Source organism: Podarcis tiliguerta (assembly GCF_965153285.1).
Source record: "Podarcis tiliguerta genome assembly, chromosome: 13".
NCBI lineage: Eukaryota > Metazoa > Chordata > Lepidosauria > Squamata > Lacertidae > Podarcis > Podarcis tiliguerta.
In genome coordinates, this window is record NC_139546.1 from 18,697,148 (window position 1) to 18,714,258 (window position 17,111).

Consider the following 17,111-nt stretch of genomic DNA (forward strand, 5'->3'; position numbering starts at 1 on the left):
CAACCTAGCAGTTCGAGAGCACGTCAAAGTGCAAGTAGATGAATAGGTACCACTCTGGCGGGAAGGTAAACAGCGTTTCCGTGCGCTGCTCTGGTTCACCAGAAGCGGCTTAGTCATGCTGCCCACATGACCCGGAAGCTGTACGCCGGCTCCCTCGGCCAATAAAGCGAGATGAGTGCTGCAACCCCAGAGTCGGCCACAACTGGACCTAATGGTCAGGAGTCCCTTTACCTTTAGCTCTTTGGAAACAGTTTGTGGAATGCAGCTGCCATCAATATCAGAATCTACAGGGGACTCAAAGAATCACAGAGCTGGAAGGGACGCTGAGCGTCGTTTAGTCCGACCAGTGTTCAAAATTAGCCATGTGCCTATTGGCCACTTGTGATCAAGTGAAGATGCCCGGGTCACCAAGATGTCCCTTGACATCTCCACCATCTGGAGGTACATGCCTGGGGATCCTTGGATCTAGACCGTGTAGAATGCTATCCATGAGATTTTACCTGCGCAATCAGGATGAATTTCAGGAACTAAAATGTTTTTCCCGTGCGGCCTGAGCAGGAGCAGTGAATAAGGTTATAGTGAATTGTTGCAGCTTGTCTTACTTACCCCACCCTACTGCTGTGCTCTGAGTTGTGAAAAATATTCTTAATGTTATGAATGGTCCGTGTCACCATTAAGATAAAGAGGTCGGAATCGGCCAATATATACAGGGCCGGATTTAGGTTTGATGAGGCCCAAAGCTACTGAAGGTAATGGGACCCTTTATATGTCCAGCTGTCAACAACAAATCATCGCTGTTTTTTGTGTTGAATATATGCTATATGGAAATGAGCAAACCAGTGATATTTTAGGGAGCAGGCTAGCAGGCGGGGCCCATGACTTACATCATAGGAGCCTACACAACACAAAACACTGTTGCTGTATGTAGGTTTTATTTTGTTTTTTATCTTATATTTTGGAAATGTGCATCCAGTTTTTTTCCTTTAATTTTTTTTGGGTCCTCAAGAGAGTGGGGCCCTAAGCTATAGCTTGTTTAGCTTATATGTAAATCCGGCACTGAATATATATGTGGACTGTCCCTGGATAAAAGTGACTTTTCTTCTGGAATTTCTCAGAGCTCTTAACCTAGCTCAAGGTTGTCATCTGAACTAGCCAGATATTTAACTGATAATCCATCCCAGTCAGTCCACCACTTGAAAAATTAGACTTTAGAGACGACTTGCTCCAAAATGGCAGCTAGACATTCCCTTTCAGCAACTGCAACCTTGGTTTACAGAGCCATTTGGCCCCTAGCTTATATATCTGAGTTTCAAACACATGAGTCCAACCCGCTATGATGCAGGAATCTCGACACATGTTCCCCCATCCAAGTTGAACCCATACTGGACCGTGCTAAGCTTTGCAAATGTGCTAGCAGTTTTATCGCTGCACCACTAGCTGAGCTCTTTTGCTGCACCCCGGTGAGATTCAGACCCTGCCCAGCAATGTTGTGCCAGAGGACAGGCCCTGAGACAAGGGCATGGGGAGGGCTGTGGGGCCAAGGCTTCGACCCCCAACGCAACGGTTAAACTCTGCGATCTCAGGTTTCTTGGCGTACATTGGAACTTCGGGGACAGGCGATGGCTGCATCTCTTTTGACAGGCTTTGTTCTGGGATGGTGTCAATACGAGAGTTTGCTGGGAGCTGGTTTGGGGAATGCAGCCGATCGAATGTTAGTCGGCGTTTAGCTAGTCTTGAGCGTGCCTTTTCCGCCTCCCGTCTCGGCACACATGCTGAGCTCAGCTGGGGTCGTGTGGTCCAGCCTTACCTCCGGGGTGCGTGGGGGAAAGTGCGGGGATTTTATCTGGGATCACAATGGCTTGCAATCATAAAGGGCATCATCATCACACAGGAGATGATGTGATTTTTATTTGAGTGATGTGAGCGTGTTAACAGACTCTGAGAGATCCCTGCATGACAGCCTTGTAAATTACATGGAAACCACAGTCAATGGGACTCCTAAAGTGTACAGGAGCAATAGCATTGAAACAAATAACAGTGCTGCGTTTCACAAGAGTAGTGCATAAAACACTTGTGAAATAGATATAGTATGTGCATTTTTAAATAAAAAAAATAGCCTGCATTTCCATGCTGGCTGTGGAAGAGGGAAAGCCCTTTCCAACACAGCCAGCAGGTTAGTTAAAAAAAGAAAAGCCTTCTGCCAAATGTACTGGCTGGAGGTGTGTGACAAGGCGATCCGTGACGAGTGGCAGGGCTACGTTGAAACCAACAGTTTTGATTTGTGACAGATATTTATTGGCTCCTATATCTGTAATCCCAACATTGGTTTCAGGAGCTGCGGGTGGGACAGCGTACGGCACAGCACAGAGTTAACATACAGAACTCACTGCCACAAGGTGTGCCAATGGCCACCAGCTTTCAGAGAGACAATTTTGCAGAAATATGCATGTCTGTCCCTCTACTGCATTTTGACGCTGGTTGTGGAGAAGGGGAGTTTGGCAGTGGAATGGTCTACCTTGGGAGGTTGTGAACTCTCCTTCCTTGGAGGTTTTTAAGCAGAGGTCGGGTGGCCATCTGTCATGGATGGTTTATCTGAGATTTCTGCATTGCAGGGGGTTAGACTGGATGATCCTTGGGGTCCCTTCCAATGCTATGATTTTCCGCTTGCCTGTGGTTACCAGGCGAGCTGTTAAATAAAGCTGCTGTTTGAGAAAGAGGTCTGTTGCCTTATAGTGGGCGTCGGGCAAGATGGAAAGACATGACTATAATAACCTCTTTGTTGGATCAGAGCAAAGGCTTGTCTAGTCCTGTGGCCGGTCATAAGCCTCTGGAAGCTTTATTGCAAGGCAGAATGAGAGAGAATAAACCCCCATTGCTTGCCTCTAGTATTTGGTGTTCTGTCTTGGGATCATGAAGAGTCTATGTAGGTATTGGAGGCAACAGCCCTTGATTTAGGCTCCATGAATCTCTCTTTTTTTTATTTATTTATGATTTTCAGTTATATACTAGGTTGCAATTTAGCTGATTGTGTGTGTGTGTGTGTGTGTGTGTGTGTACGTGGGGCCAATTGTCCAGTGACCCTCCAGCTCAAAGGGAGCCTCAGACTGAGAAACTGGTTCTTTTTTGCTATTTCATTTCACAACTTGTGTGTGTGTGTGTGTGTGCCTTGGACCAAAATGCGTTGGCCTGTTTGAAAGCAGCTGCTTGCTTCTTTTAAACAAACCCTCTCCCTGCTTCTTAGGCAATGTAGTCTCTGCTTCTTGGGTATCCTGCTAATTTTTAGCCTCTTGCAGTTGTGGATTCCCTCTCCCCCTGTCCATCTTTTCCTGATTCATTATTTTATATTTTGGAGACTGCTGGCATCAAGAACACATCTGACAGAGTCCTATGCAGGGAAGGAACCATGGCTCAACGGTGGACCATTTTCTTTGTGTGCAGAAGGTCCTTTCTGAGCATCTCTAGCTGAGAAAGGGATTGGGTAGCAGGAGAAGGAAAAAGACCTCTGGATGGAGAACCATTAGCAGCCTTGAAGTGCTTGATGTAGACAAAACCAGCCTGGCTCTGTATAAGGCAGCTCTCTGCGCTATTAAGGTAGATGTTCCATCTACCTTGGATGAGCTTTCTGGGCTTCTTGGTTGCTTTCCAGTCAACCCCAATGTCTGCTTAGAGAGGAATAAATTTGCCGTCTCTAGGAGGAAATGTTGAGCTCTCCTACTGTCTGGCCTCGTTCAAATGCTTTGGCCGGGACGACTGAAATCATGGCATGTTAGATGCCTTTCCACCCTTGGCTTGCGGACACACAGAGGTGGTGAGTCCTTTTTTCACAAAACCAATCGATTATCTGTTTTTATGTAAAAGGCGGGCCACTTTGATTTGAAGAGTGGACCATAAGGCTACAATCCTAGGCATGCTTGCTTTGTTAGTACCCTTGAATCTAGTGGTGTGTTGCTTCTAGGTAAGCGAGCTTGGTATTTCACCAAAACTCTAGTTTTTAAGGAGATCCATGCAGAATATATGGTTGGGATGTGATTACCTGCTCTGAGACCCCATAGCTGATTCTCCCCTGGCCTCCTCACTCGCCCAAGTAGGACTAATTCAGCCAGCTATCGCTGGTGATTATCTAATGCTTATTAGATGGATTTCCCGTAAATTGATTTCTGAACTTTGAATTTTATTGTTATTCATGTTTTTATACTGTATTTTATGCTGCTTTTACAATTAAGTGTTTTAAATTTGTTGTTGGCTGCCCTGAGCCTGGTTTTTGAACCGGGAAGGGCGGGGTATAAATAAAAATTTATTATTATTATTATAATTATTATTATCATCTCCATAGCTCTGCATTTGGAAGGATTTCTGTGGTAAATCAGGAAGAACTTTTTGACAGTAAGAGCTGTTTGACAGTGAAACAGTCTTCCTTGGGGATACAGGGTCGTCTTTACCTGGGGGTGCAAGGGGTGTGGGGCACCTGGGCGCTGAATTCTGGGGGGGGGGCAGGCGCCCACCTCTGAAGCCGCCTAAGCTCTTAACTATCTACCTGTTATGAAATAATAAATAGTTTTGATCAAGCTAGAAAAGCAAAATACATAGACAGTGGTACCTCGGGTTAAGTACTTAATTCGTTCCGGAGGTCTGTTCTTAACCTGAAACTGTTCTTAACCTGAAACACCACTTTAGCTAATGGGGACTCCTGCTGCTGCCGTGCCGCTGGAGCATGATTTCTGTTCTCATCCTGAAGCAAAGTTCTTAACCTGAAACACTATTTCTGGGTTAGCAGAGTCTGTAACCTGAAGCGTATGTAACCTAAGGTACCACTGTATACCTAGGTGTTACCGAAATGTATACCTACTGTTTCACTAAAGAACGTCCGACTTTGTGCGCTCCTTTACCAAAGATGCACTTGTCATTCACAATGGCGCCGCGCACGCGAAATTAACTCCTGCATCAAAATATTATGTTACATAATGTATTGAACTGCTCTGTAATGTTTCTCCTAACTAGGTGCCTAAACAATACTTATAAATTTAAGTGTGGTGGTGTTGTATACTTAAGTAGAAGTGCATTGTAAAGAAATGAGAAAATAAAAAAAATTGTTTCTTTTCCCTCCCTTCTTTCATAAACAAGAGATTAAGGCGTAAGCGTGGTGTCTGACAAAAGCATAGTAAAAGTTAATTTGGGGGCTAAACTAAATTTGGGGGAGCTGGGCAGATCTTTGCACCACTGCGGCGCATATGCTAAAGACAGCGCTGTTGGGGAATAGTGGACTCCCCTTCCTTGGAGGTGTTTAAGCAGAGGTTGGGGGGCCATCTGTCATGGATGCTTTAGCCGAGATTTCTGCCTTGCAGGGGGTTGGACTAGATGACCATTGGGTCCCTTCCAACTCTACAATTCTGTGATTCTATATGTTTGTGTCCAATGCTGGGGGTGGGGGGAAGGAGGTTCTGCTAATGTAGTGGGACTTCCCCTTTTCCTGTGCGCCCTTGGAAACATTTCTGAGGGCTGCAGAGGAGGTCAAAGCTCTGTTAAGCATGCCGAAATCTGCTGCGCTCATGAAGCAGCAGTGTTGGGTAAGAAGGTAAATATGCAAACTGCCCAGACTGAAAGCCTGTACCAATTTCTTCCAGAAGCAGCACTTCATTTGGGGTCTGCTGAACCCTCCAAATCTCTGCTCTCAGATCGATCCTGACAAACATGGGTGAACTTTCAAAGCCAACCTTCTCCGTTATTTGTTTCTACCGAAGATTTCTTCCGAAAGCTGATTCCCACAGTGGAAAATATTGCATCCAGAGAAAGGGCCTAGGATTTGGCAGACATGTTTTTTTCTAGCTCCCCCTTCTTAAGTACAGTGGTGCCTCGCAAGACGAAAAGAATCCGTTCCGCGAGTCTCTTCGTCTAGCAGTTTTTTCGTCTTGCGAAGCAACCCTATTGGCGGATTAGCGCTATTAGCGGTTTAGCAGCTATTAGCGGCTATTAAAGGCTTAAGGGATTAGCGGATTAGCTGCTAAAAGGCTATTAGCAGCTTAGTGCCTTAGAAAAAGGGGATGGGGAGCGAAAAAGAATCGCAAGACATTTTCGTCTTGCGAAGCAAGCCCATAGAGAAATTCGTCCTGAGAAGCGCATTGAAAAACGGAAAACCCTTTCGTCTAGCGGGTTTTCCATCTTGCGAGGCATTCGTCTTGCGGGGCACCACTGTATGTCATTTCAGGAGTCATTCTTGAGATTTGTTAATTCACAACGGTTGGTGGTGACAATAATAAATTGTGGGGAACATTATTCTGCTAGTGATCTTACGTGGGAGATTTTTAGCACGCTGTGTTCTGTAAATGACGTTAAAAAAAGAATGGTTAGAACGCAGACCCTTGAGCTGAAAAGGGCTCCTTCCCAGAACACATATTGCTTATTTGCAACATTCAGGAATGACATGCAGGGAGAAAAGGAAGGCATTTGTAAATATTGTATTGTTTTTGTGGCGGGGAGGGGTCTTCCTTCAACTCAACTGTGTTGAGTGAGGCAGATTTTGCACCTGGGCCTCCTGTTTCTTTATTTTGTTTATTTAAAACCTTTTTTTTAAAAAAATAAAAATCTGCATTTCATCCAAAGGACTTACCGTATTTTTTGCTCTATAAGACTCACTTTTCCCCTCCTTAAAAGTAAGGGGAAATGTGTGTGAATGCAGGCTGCGCAGCTATCCCAGAAGCCAGAACAGCAAAAGGGATTGCTGCTTTCGCTGCGCAGTGATCCCTCTTGCTGTTCTGGCTTCTGAGATGCAGAATATTTTTTATCTTGTTTTCCTCCTCCAAAAACTAGGTGCGTCTTGTGGTCTGGTGCATCTTATAGAGCGAAAAATACGGGAATAGTTTTCTGTGCGTTAGCCTGATTCGATTTTTCCGCTCCCATGAAAGGGATACAAGACTATCTCTTCCCAATTCTCTCTCCCCCCGCCCCCAGCATCATTCGAGTTTGATTAGGCTGAGGGTGTGGCCCAAAAGTCAGTTAGTGAGCTTCACTCTGTGCGAGGATTTGATCCTCCCAAAACCAAATCCAGTATTCCAACTCCTCTGCTACGGGAGGCTGCCAATTCCTACTTTAGATCCTTTCAGGCTTCTGGCTTGTGAAATCTACTGTGTATGTCTCTCTCTCTGTCTCTCTCTCTCTCTCTCTCTCTCTCTCTCTCTGTGTGTGTGTGTGTCTGTGTCTGTGTTTACTAGAACCTTGAGATCCACCAATCAGAGCTTCATTTAAAATACTTGCACTTAGAATCAAGCTATTCTGATCCCAGGAATCTGCTTGGAGTGCCAGAACTGAACAGAGCTCATAGTCCTTCAAATCTACTCCTAGTATCATCCCTTGCTTCCTTCACTTCAGTAGTATAATGCGGCATAGATGGGAATTACAGTGGTACCTCGGGTTACATACGCTTCAGGTTAAATACGCTTCAGGTTGCAGACTCCGCTAACCCAGAAACAGTGCTTCAGGTTAAGAACTTTGCTTCAGGATAAGAACAGAAATCGGGCTCCAGCGGCGTGGCAGCAGCAGGAGGCCCCATTAGCTAAAGTGGTGCTTCAGGTTAAGAACAGTTTCAGGTTAAGAAGAGACCTCCAGAAGGAATTCAGTTCTTAACTTGAGGTACCACTGGGTGCTTCAGGTTAAGAACAGTTTCAGGTTAAGAACGGACCTCCGGAACGAATTAAGTACTTAACCCGAGGTACCACTGTATTTTGTTGGCGTTAAACATTTGGGAGTCAGAAATCGTTGCTTATCTACTTATCTACTTCTAATTAGCCAGAGATCTACAGCTAGATCAGGATCTATCTTCTGCCTCTCCCTGCTATAACGTACATTCAGAGCTGTGATCTTGTTTCGTTTCTGTGTTTTACGTTCACAGCTGCTTTTCCCCGGAATGGCAGCTTATGCCTTGTATTTATTTATTTTTAAATCGTGCTTGATTAACATGACACACCCAGTAGATGTTCATATGAAGTTATCACCTTCCATTCAAATGATACTAATTAAATGGTGCCCATCGGTAAACGCGATGAGTGGGTGCTGCAGTTGCCCAAATGTAGCATTGAAAATAAAAAAAAGATAAAAGCTCTGATAATGGAAGAGGAGGGGTTGGATAAAGGAGACTGCAGGAGCGGTTTTGCAATTGATTCCACTTCCCAGGGAAGTCCGGGAATGGTAGTTTCTTGAGGAATGGAGGTCCACAGTACAGTGGTACCTCGGGTTACAGACGCTTCAGGTTACAGACGCTTCAGGTTACAGACTTTGTTAACCCAGAAATAGTACCTCGGGTTAAGATCTTTGCTTCAGGATGAGAACAGAAATCCCGCAGCAGTGGTGTGGCGGCAGCGGGAGGCCCCGTTAGCTAAAGTGGTGCTTCAGGTTAAGAACAGTTTCAGGTTAAGAACAGACCTCTGGAATGAATTAAGTTCTTAACTTGAGGTACCACTGTATTCCTTGGGGGAAACCACGACTGCGTAAAGTGGTATGATGCCACTTTAAATGTATAGGGTACAGAAACCACTTAGAAGGGTGCCATCACATTTTGCTGTATAACTTTCCTTCTAGTGGGGCTACTGTAAACTGACCCTGTAATCCTCAGGTGTAGGGCAGTACAGTGGTGCCTCGCAAGACAAAAAGAATCCGTTCCGCGAGTCTCTTCGTCTAGCGGTTTTTTCGTCTTGCGAAGCAACCCCATTAGCGGATTAGCGCTGTTAGTGGTTTAGCGGCTATTAGCGGCTATTAAAGGCTTAAGGGATTAGCGGATTAGCTGCTAAAAGGCTATTAGCAGTTTAGTGCCTTAGAAAAAAGGGGTGGGGAGCGAAACAAAATCGCAGGAACTCGCAAGACATTTTCGTCTTGCGAAGCAAGCCCATAGGAAATTCGTTTTGCGAAGCACCTCCAAAACGGAAGACCCTTTCGTCTAGCGGGTTTTCCGTCTTGCGAGGCATTCGTCTTGTGGGGCAACACTGTATACATAAATAGAATAACTTACAATAATAATACCTACTACCAGACCCTCCGAATATCCCTGTTTTCCAGGAACAGTCCCGGATTTACAGAAGCCGCCCCGGTTTCTGAGTTGATCCCAGAATACCACTTTTCCTTAGGACATCCCTATTTTTATCAGAGAAATGTTGGAGGGTATGGAGATATGTGACCCCTGAGCCAAGTAACTATATAACCTTTAGAAGACATCTGAAGGCAGCCCTGTATAGGGAAGGAGTTGTTTTAATATTTAATTATATATATATAGTCCTTTTTCCTTGTCTTTGGAAAGGCACTGCCAGCGACTGTGGACAATAACTGTCTGACTTGGGAGAAGGCCGTTTCCTATATTTGGTATTCCATTTTCAGTTTTCCAGCTTCCCCCCCTTTCCTTTCATTAGTCCAAGCCAGGTCGAAGTAGGGTGTGGAATATCCCTTTAATTCAGTGCCATGTGGAAGGCATTAAAAAGCACCAGCCTCTCAGAGAAGTTCTATTTATACTACGCAAGCGGAAACAAGACATGCATATGAAAGAAACATGAATTGTCCAGGGATGGGGCGGGGGTGGCTCAGGGAACTGAGACTGATGGATTTAAAGTGCAAGTGAAACCGAGCAGTGGATTGCTTATTTTTATCATTTCAGAGATATTACATCATTTTATGTGACATGGTAGCATTTTAGAGCTATCCCTGGTAAAATAATAATTTGGTATGACTCGTTCTTGGCCTGCTACCCTAGATCTGCTTTGTTGGCATCTTTTTGCCTTGAGAGACAATGGAGCGCGCTTCTGGGGGTGGCATCAAACTGCTGATGTCCTGCTCCTTCTGGGGCAGTTTGTCACCTGTGAGCCAGTGTGGTGTAGTGGTTAAGAGCGGTAGTCTCGTAATCTGGTGAACCGGGTTCGCTTCCACATGCAGCTGCTGGGTGACCTTGGGCTAGTCACACTTCTCTGAAGTCTCTCAGCCCCACTCACCTCACAGAGTGTTGGTTGTGGGGGAGGAAGGGAAAGGAGATTGTTAGCCGCTTTGAGACTCCTTTGGGTAGTGATAAAGCGGGATATCAAATACAAACTCTTCTTTTTCTTCCACACCCTGGACTCGGCTCTCACCTGTGGCTCCATATCTGTTTACCTGGGTGTCTTCTTCTTTGGCGATCACTCGTAGCCGAGTAAGATTGTCTTCCATGAACACGGTTTTGACAGTGGGTGCGTAAGTGACTATGGAGGCTGATTCTGGATCCACACGTCCTTCCACAGTGGGGACATTGGTTTCTGGGTGGGAGTTGATCACAGTGAGGGTTTGCCAAGCATGCCTTCCTCTTAGTGCGTTTCTCCCTTTTGTCCCGAGTTTGAGCGTCTTCAAAGCCCACGACGCCTTTGGTAAAGGCTGTTCTCCAACTGGAGCCCTCGCAGACCAGTGTTTCCCAGTTGTCGGTGTTTGTACTACATTTTTTAGATTTGCCCTGAGAGAGTCTTTAAACCTCTTTTGTTGACCACCAGCATTGCACTTTCCATTTTTAAGTTCGGAATAGAGTAGTTGCTTTGGAAGAAGATAATCAGGCATCCACACAACATGACCAGTCCAACGAAGTCGATGTTAAAGAATCATTGCTTCAACACCGGTGATCTTTGCTTCTTCCAGTACACTGGCATTAGTTCACCTGTCTTCCCAAGTGATGTGTAAAATGTTTCGGAGACACCGTTGATGGAATCTTTTGAGGTGTTGGAGACGGTGTTTATAAGTAGTCCACGTTTCACAAGGTTGGTAGCACAATAGCTTTGTAAACAAGCATTTTGGTTCCTCTGTGAATGTCCTGGCCCTCAAACACTCTGCACTTCAGTTGGGAGAAAGCTGCACTCGCAGAGCTTAGGTTTACCTGGGAGTAAACCTCTTTGAACTCAATATATAAGGACTGTGCTGTTAAATTCCCTAACCTAGAATATTGCTTGGGAAACCTAATGGAAGCCAGAGAGTGATGACAGAACAGATAAGGGCAGGAGATCCCTTTTCACAGAAGCCATTTAGCTTTTAGCATGGACTATGTGTGCATTCAGCTGCCTTTTTGCAGTGAATAGGCTGCCCATCCCTGGTGCGATATAATCTGCGTTCCTACCAGGGCATGCCACATTTCTTACTCTCACACGACATCCCTTTCCTGGCTTCCTCTCCATTTCGATATCCCCCCAAAACCTTGGCCTTGCATTTAAAAGTCTCCCTTCTCCATCTCTTTGCCATCTTGCAACAGTATATTACCACCTTCTTCTTGTTCTTAGGAGACCTACTGGCGAAGGAAGGGGTGCACGGTGGGAGCAGCATGCCCCGGGTGTTATCCCTGAAGGGGGGGTGACATCACCCCCTCACCCCCCAGGACACTCGTCGCAGGCGGCGCTCCCCTGGGACGCTTGCCCCGCCCCTGCGGACAGCTAGCTCCGCCCCTGGGTGCACAGACCTCATTCCCCTCAGGGAGCTATACAGTGGTACTTCAGTTGTCGAATGTAATCCATTCCGGAAGACCGTTCAACTTCTTAGACGTTCGACAACCGAGGCACAATGGGCGGTCGGCAAAATCAATTGAGAAACACACCTCGGAAGCCGTTCAACTTCCGCAGCACGTTCAGAAATACAGTGGTGCCCCGCAAGACGAATGCCTCGCAAGACGGAAAACCCGCTAGACGAAAGGGTTTCCTGTTTTTCAATGCGCTTCGCAGGACGAATTTCCCTATGGGCTTGCTTCGCAAGACAAAAATGTCCTGCGAGTCTTGAGATTTTTTTCGGCTCCCCAACCCCTTTTTCTAAGCCGCTAAGCCACTAATAGACTTTTAGCAGCTAATCTGCCAATCCCTTAAGCCTTTAATAGCCGCTAAACCGCTAATAGCGCTAATCCGCTAAGCCGCTAATAGGGTTGCTTCACAAGACGAAAAAACCGCTAGACAAAGAGACTCGCGGAACGAATTAATTTCATCTTGCAAGGCACCACTGTAGAAGCATTCACATCTGGGTTTTCGGCATTTGAAAACCGAAATGTTAGGCTTCTGAGGCGCTCAAAAACCGAGGTACCACTGTAATTCCCTGGGAAGGACTGACTCTTGAACTACTTAGGAAATTGTAACTCTGCATGGGGATCTGGGGTCTCTAACAACCGGTGTTTGAAATTAGCCAAGCGCCAGGCACGTTTTGTGTCTAATTGCGACCACGTGGAGATCTCTGGATGCTGGGCTGGCAACTGGGGAAAGCAAAATGTCACCTAGAGAAGGATCTGAAATATTTTCCTCGAAGCTTGAATTCAGTTTCATTCTGCATTGTTTTATTTGGTGTTTTGATGTGTTGTAAACAGCTTTGAGATTTCTCCTTTAAAATATAAAGTGGCGTCAAAATGGCTTGCTGGTTTTTGAATGTCTGAGGTAGATTTTTTCAATTTCGTTGTGCTGTATGGGACAATGACAATAAGGATTAACGTATAAACGAGCAACAACATCAAACATCAATGAAAAGAAATGGCGCTTAGACAATCTGTGGTGGCGACGGCAGCCTAGGTTTAAGGTGCCATTTGGCAAATAGCTTATATACCTGAGTTTCTAATGCTGCTAACAACCCTCAGCACCCTTAACAAACTACAGTTCCCAAGGTTCTCCTTCTCCCCAGTTAATCCTTACAGCAACTCAGTGAGGCCGAGAGACGGTGAATGCCCCAAGGTCACACAATAAGCTTATGGCTGAGTAGGGACTTGAACCCTGGTCTCCCAGCTCCTAGGCCAGCACTCTAACCACTATGCCACACTGGCTCCCACCAGCAGCTTGATCTGGCTTGCCTTATCTCTTGCTGCTTGTACCTTACTGTGGTCTGGATCCCTCGGCTGCGCGGCGCTGCTCTTTTGCGGCGTCCTGTCTCTTGATCCGGACCAAGCTAGCCTGGTCTTCTATTGCAGCATCGCCCCAAGCGCTAAGAGATCGGCGCTGCACGGTGGGAAAGGAAGCAGAGCACCTGAGTTTTTGATCCTCCGGAGGGAGGAAAACAGCCAGCCGTGCTAATGGGCGAACCTACTGGGGGGAAAAGATTACGTAGAAGTGACTGGAGTCCCAAGGGGGAAACTGGCTCCCGTCTCCTGGCAGTGATCCTTTTCCCATTGCCTCATGTGCAAGCTAGTTCTCCACATCCCTCCCCACCCCCCCACCCCCCGCCACAATCCCCGCTGCCTTATTTCTTCAGGAGCCTGGTTTTAATAGAGCGCCAAGTTTGATGCCAAACGTTGCTTTCTCTTCTCTCTTGCCCTTTTGCAGCTCAAGTTCCAGACAGCGATGAGCAATTTGTGCCTGACTTTCATTCAGAAAACTGTAAGTACTATGGCTGGGGAGATGGCGAGGAGGAGGAGGAGGAGGAGGAGGAGGAGGAGGAGGGGAAGGTAGGGCTTTAGTGGGAGAAACCAGAAGGTGATGCAAATGTCTGGAACGCCAGCATGCCTGATCCCTTTCGCACAACCGGGATGCGCTGAACTGGGAAGTGGGGAACCTCAGGCCTGTGAGCCAGATGTGGCCCTCAAAGCCCCTCTGCCTGACTCTGTCACATCCATCATGCTTTGCACCCTCCTTGAATGCTTTCCCTCCTGCCACCCCCCCATCTTGAACTCTGACAGTGCTTTTGGCATTGTCCAGGGCAGCTGTCTACCAGCTCCATGTGGTACACAGGTTGAGACCCTACCTGCCAGCGGACTGTCTCGCCAGAGTGGTGCATGCTCTGGTTATCTCCCGCTTGGACTACTGCAATGCACTCTACGTGGGGCTGCCTTTGAAGGTGATTCAGAAACTACAGCTAATCCAGAATGCGGCAGCTAGACTGGGGACTGGAGCGGCCCCTGAGACTATATAACACCGGTCCTGAAAGACCTACATTGGCTCCCAATACGTTTCTGAGCAAAATTAAAAGTGTTGGTGCTGACCTTTAAAGCCCTAAAAGCTTTGGCCCAGTATACCTGAAGGAGCGTCTCCACCCCCATTGTTCAGCCTGGACACTGAGGTCCAGCGCCGAGGGCCTAATGGCGGTTCCCTCACTGTGAGCAGCAAGGTTACAGGGAACCAGGCAGAGGGCCTTCTCGGTGGTGGCGCCCTCCCTGTGGAACGCCCTCCCATCAGATGTCAAGAAAATAAACAACTATCTGACTTTTAGAAGTCCTCTGATGGGAAGTTTTTAATGTTTGATGTTTTATCGTGTTTACAGTGGTGCTTCGCAAGATGAAATTAATCCGTTCCGTGAGTCTCTTCGTCTTGCGGTTTTTTCGTCTTGTGAAGCACGGCTATTAGCGGCTATTAACGGCTTAGCGGCTTAAAGGAAAAGGAAACAAACTCGCAAGAACTCGCAAGACGTTTCGTCCTGCGAAGCAAGCCCATAGGGAAATTCGTCCTGCGGAACGACTCAAAAAATGGAAAACTCTTTCGTCTAGCGAGTTTTTCGTCTTGCGAGGCATTCGTCTTGCGGGGCACCACTGTATTCTGTTGGGAGCTGCCCAGAATGGCTGGGGAAACCCAGCCAGGTGGGTGGGGTAGAAATAATAAATTATTATTATTGTTTGGCTTGCCTGAACATAGGCTAGAGATGGAGATGTAGAAGCTAGCCTGCTGTACAAAGGGAAGTAAACCCTACACAAACCCAAAGTAGCACCCCTGAGATGGTTGGATGGTGCCCTGTACGCCTCCTTCTGGCAACTCCTGCAGCCAAGCTGGTGCCAAACGTCTCGCTCTGCTTTCCTTTGGAGTGAGGCTGAGAGAGCCCAGGACCTCCATACACACTGCCCAGGCTTGGCTTTCCGAATGTTGGGACTACAACTCCCATGATGGCTGGCCATTGGCCACGTTGGACTGGGGCTGATGGGAGTTGGAGTCCGATAGCTTCTGGAGACCCATGGGCTCCCCAACCCAGTCGCAATGCAGGCTCTTTCCTGCCGGAAGGCCTTGACGCCTCGATTTCCTTTTCCCAGTAGCCCTTCACAGCCCCCCAGCTAAGATCAAGAAGGAGCCTCAGAGCCCATGTTCGGAAGCAGCGGGGTCCTGCCGGCGCAGACAGCCTTACCAGTACCGTAATGGGGAGCAATGTCTTTATGCCAGGTAATGCTTGGGCTGAGTGGGTTCCAACCCATCGCCCCTGATGTGACATTCACCTGAAGCACACCTGTCATTCTGAGATGCGCTTCCAGTGTTCCTTGAAAGCGTTAAGAATTGATGTTCTGGCAATCTGTCCATACGAGGATTCCACTGACTCAACCTTCTTCAAGCGGCCGGCCAGCAAGACATGCCCTTTTCCTGGTCACTCCATCCCACCCCTCCCCAGAAACAGCCAGCCACCATTCTGTGCCCACTAAACATACACAGTCCTCATTGGGTTGCTTTGGAGATTTCCCTCCCATCCATTCCGCCCCCCCCCCCCGCACACTTTTAGGGCTCCTCCAGCCCAGTACTTTTTTATACTCCTGCAAACTTCAAGGTTTCCCTGTGTGTGCTGATACTTTCCTCTTGTGTATGGGTGGTGCTGTTTTGGCTACCAGGGTGGATAAAGATCAATTACTTAAAAAAAATAATTTAAAAATTATATCAGATTTTTTTGATTTAAATTGGATTTTTAAAATAAAATGCTTTTGGAGGAAAAAAAAATCTAAAGATTGTTTTTTATTTAAGTTACCGTATTTTTTGCCCTATAGGACGCACTTTTTCCCCTCCAAAAATGAAGGGGAAATGTGTGTGTGTCCTATGGGGCGAATGCAGACTTTCGCTGAAGCCTGGAGAGCCCCAGCGCCAGCCCCACAAGGTTGGGGGACAGAGGGAGGCGGAACGCCACCATCCCGCTGTCTCCTGAAGTGGTTTGGAGGCTGACGGCGGGGAGACCCCGCTGCCAGCCCCGCAAGCTCCAGGGGCAGTGGGGAGGTGCAGCGCATCTTCCCGCTGTCCCCCGGACCTGGTCTGAAGGCGGGCTGTGGGGAGAAGAGCGCCACAAGCGCCTGGGGGGGGGGAAAGAATTCCCCCCCTTTATTTCCCCCCCCCCAAAAACGTGGTGCGTCCTATGGGCCGGTGCGTCCTATGGGGCAAAAAATACGGTATATTATAGTCCAAAGGCTATTCATCAGGAAAAAAGGATTTGTTTTAAGTTTTTCATGTATGCTAAAACTCAGTCTAAGTCTTTTTTTAATTGTTTAACCACATCAGTTAACAAACATGGATACATATGCTATAATGTTATTGTTTTAGTTAAATAAATGGTTCAAGTTGTTATTAAGGAAGTGATTGTTTTTCTCCTTCCAATAAAGTACAGAAGAAAAAGTTGACCCAATATAAACAGTTAACTTATTAAACCTCACAACAATTTCATAATTATCTGTCTATGTATTTCTAATAGTATAACCAAATCAGTTTTGATATAATTGTAAAAACTACTCTGAAAATTTATTATTCCAAAAATGAAACTTTAATCTGGTTGCAAATATTAAGATTATACCAGCAGGAATGAGTCTTTCTTTAAAAAAATTATTTAAATCAAGTCTTACTGACTAGTGATTTAAATTGTGATTTTAAATCAATTTGATTTGAATCAAATCCACCCTGTTGGCTACGTAATGATCTGTACCCAGAGAATGAGGTCGCTAAGGAAAACGAGCAACTGTTTGAGAATCGCACCAGTTACCATGTGTCAGGGTTATGCTGGGATAAGTGGAGGAGGTCGGTGGGAGCAAGTAAGATGTATATCCGTCTGCAACTGATGCCTGCATATTTCTCTAGGCAAGAGTCAAACTTTGTGAGCTCCCACGGCCTCCCCCAGGCTGCGCCCGGACGGGCATACCTTATGGAGCACAGGTGAGCCATGGCATTGAGCAGGTATCGTTTCGCAATGCATCCCAACCAATCCTGGAGGCTCAAGCTTGACCTCCCAGCCACCAAATGCCAGGAGAAAGACTTTAATGTTTCTGTAGGGATGGATTTAGACACTAGGAGACGATATATTGCCTAGTTGTCATCCTTCCTTGCTCACATTAGCGAGATCAGCAGAGCAGCATCCTTTGCAGGTTAACCTTGGAAGTTAAGGCAAGGTGGATTTAACCTTCTAGAAACAATAACCCAGGATGCTATAAGGCAGACTGGATTTTC

At 46.6% G+C, this 17,111-nt stretch overlaps 1 protein-coding gene and 1 long non-coding RNA gene across 3 annotated transcripts in view; one reads left to right on the forward strand and one right to left on the reverse strand.

Moving 5' to 3' along the window:
- The window catches only part of LOC310661854, a 292,087-nt gene that overhangs the window by 63,954 nt on the left and 211,022 nt on the right, over positions 1–17,111 (reverse strand). The gene's annotated exons all lie outside the window — the stretch shown is intronic.
- ETV4 (ETS variant transcription factor 4) overlaps positions 1–17,111 on the forward strand; it is a 38,672-nt gene that overhangs the window by 4,730 nt on the left and 16,831 nt on the right. Inside the window, exons 5-7 of one of the 2 annotated variants that reach the window (XM_083408349.1) lie at positions 13,266–13,319; positions 14,960–15,083; positions 16,746–16,820. In XM_083408349.1, the coding sequence (XP_083264475.1) occupies positions 13,266–13,319; positions 14,960–15,083; positions 16,746–16,820 (253 nt within the window). Of the gene's footprint in view, positions 1–13,265; positions 13,320–14,956; positions 15,084–16,745; positions 16,821–17,111 lie in introns of both variants that reach the window. The other variant, XM_083408348.1, reaches the window with a different exon arrangement.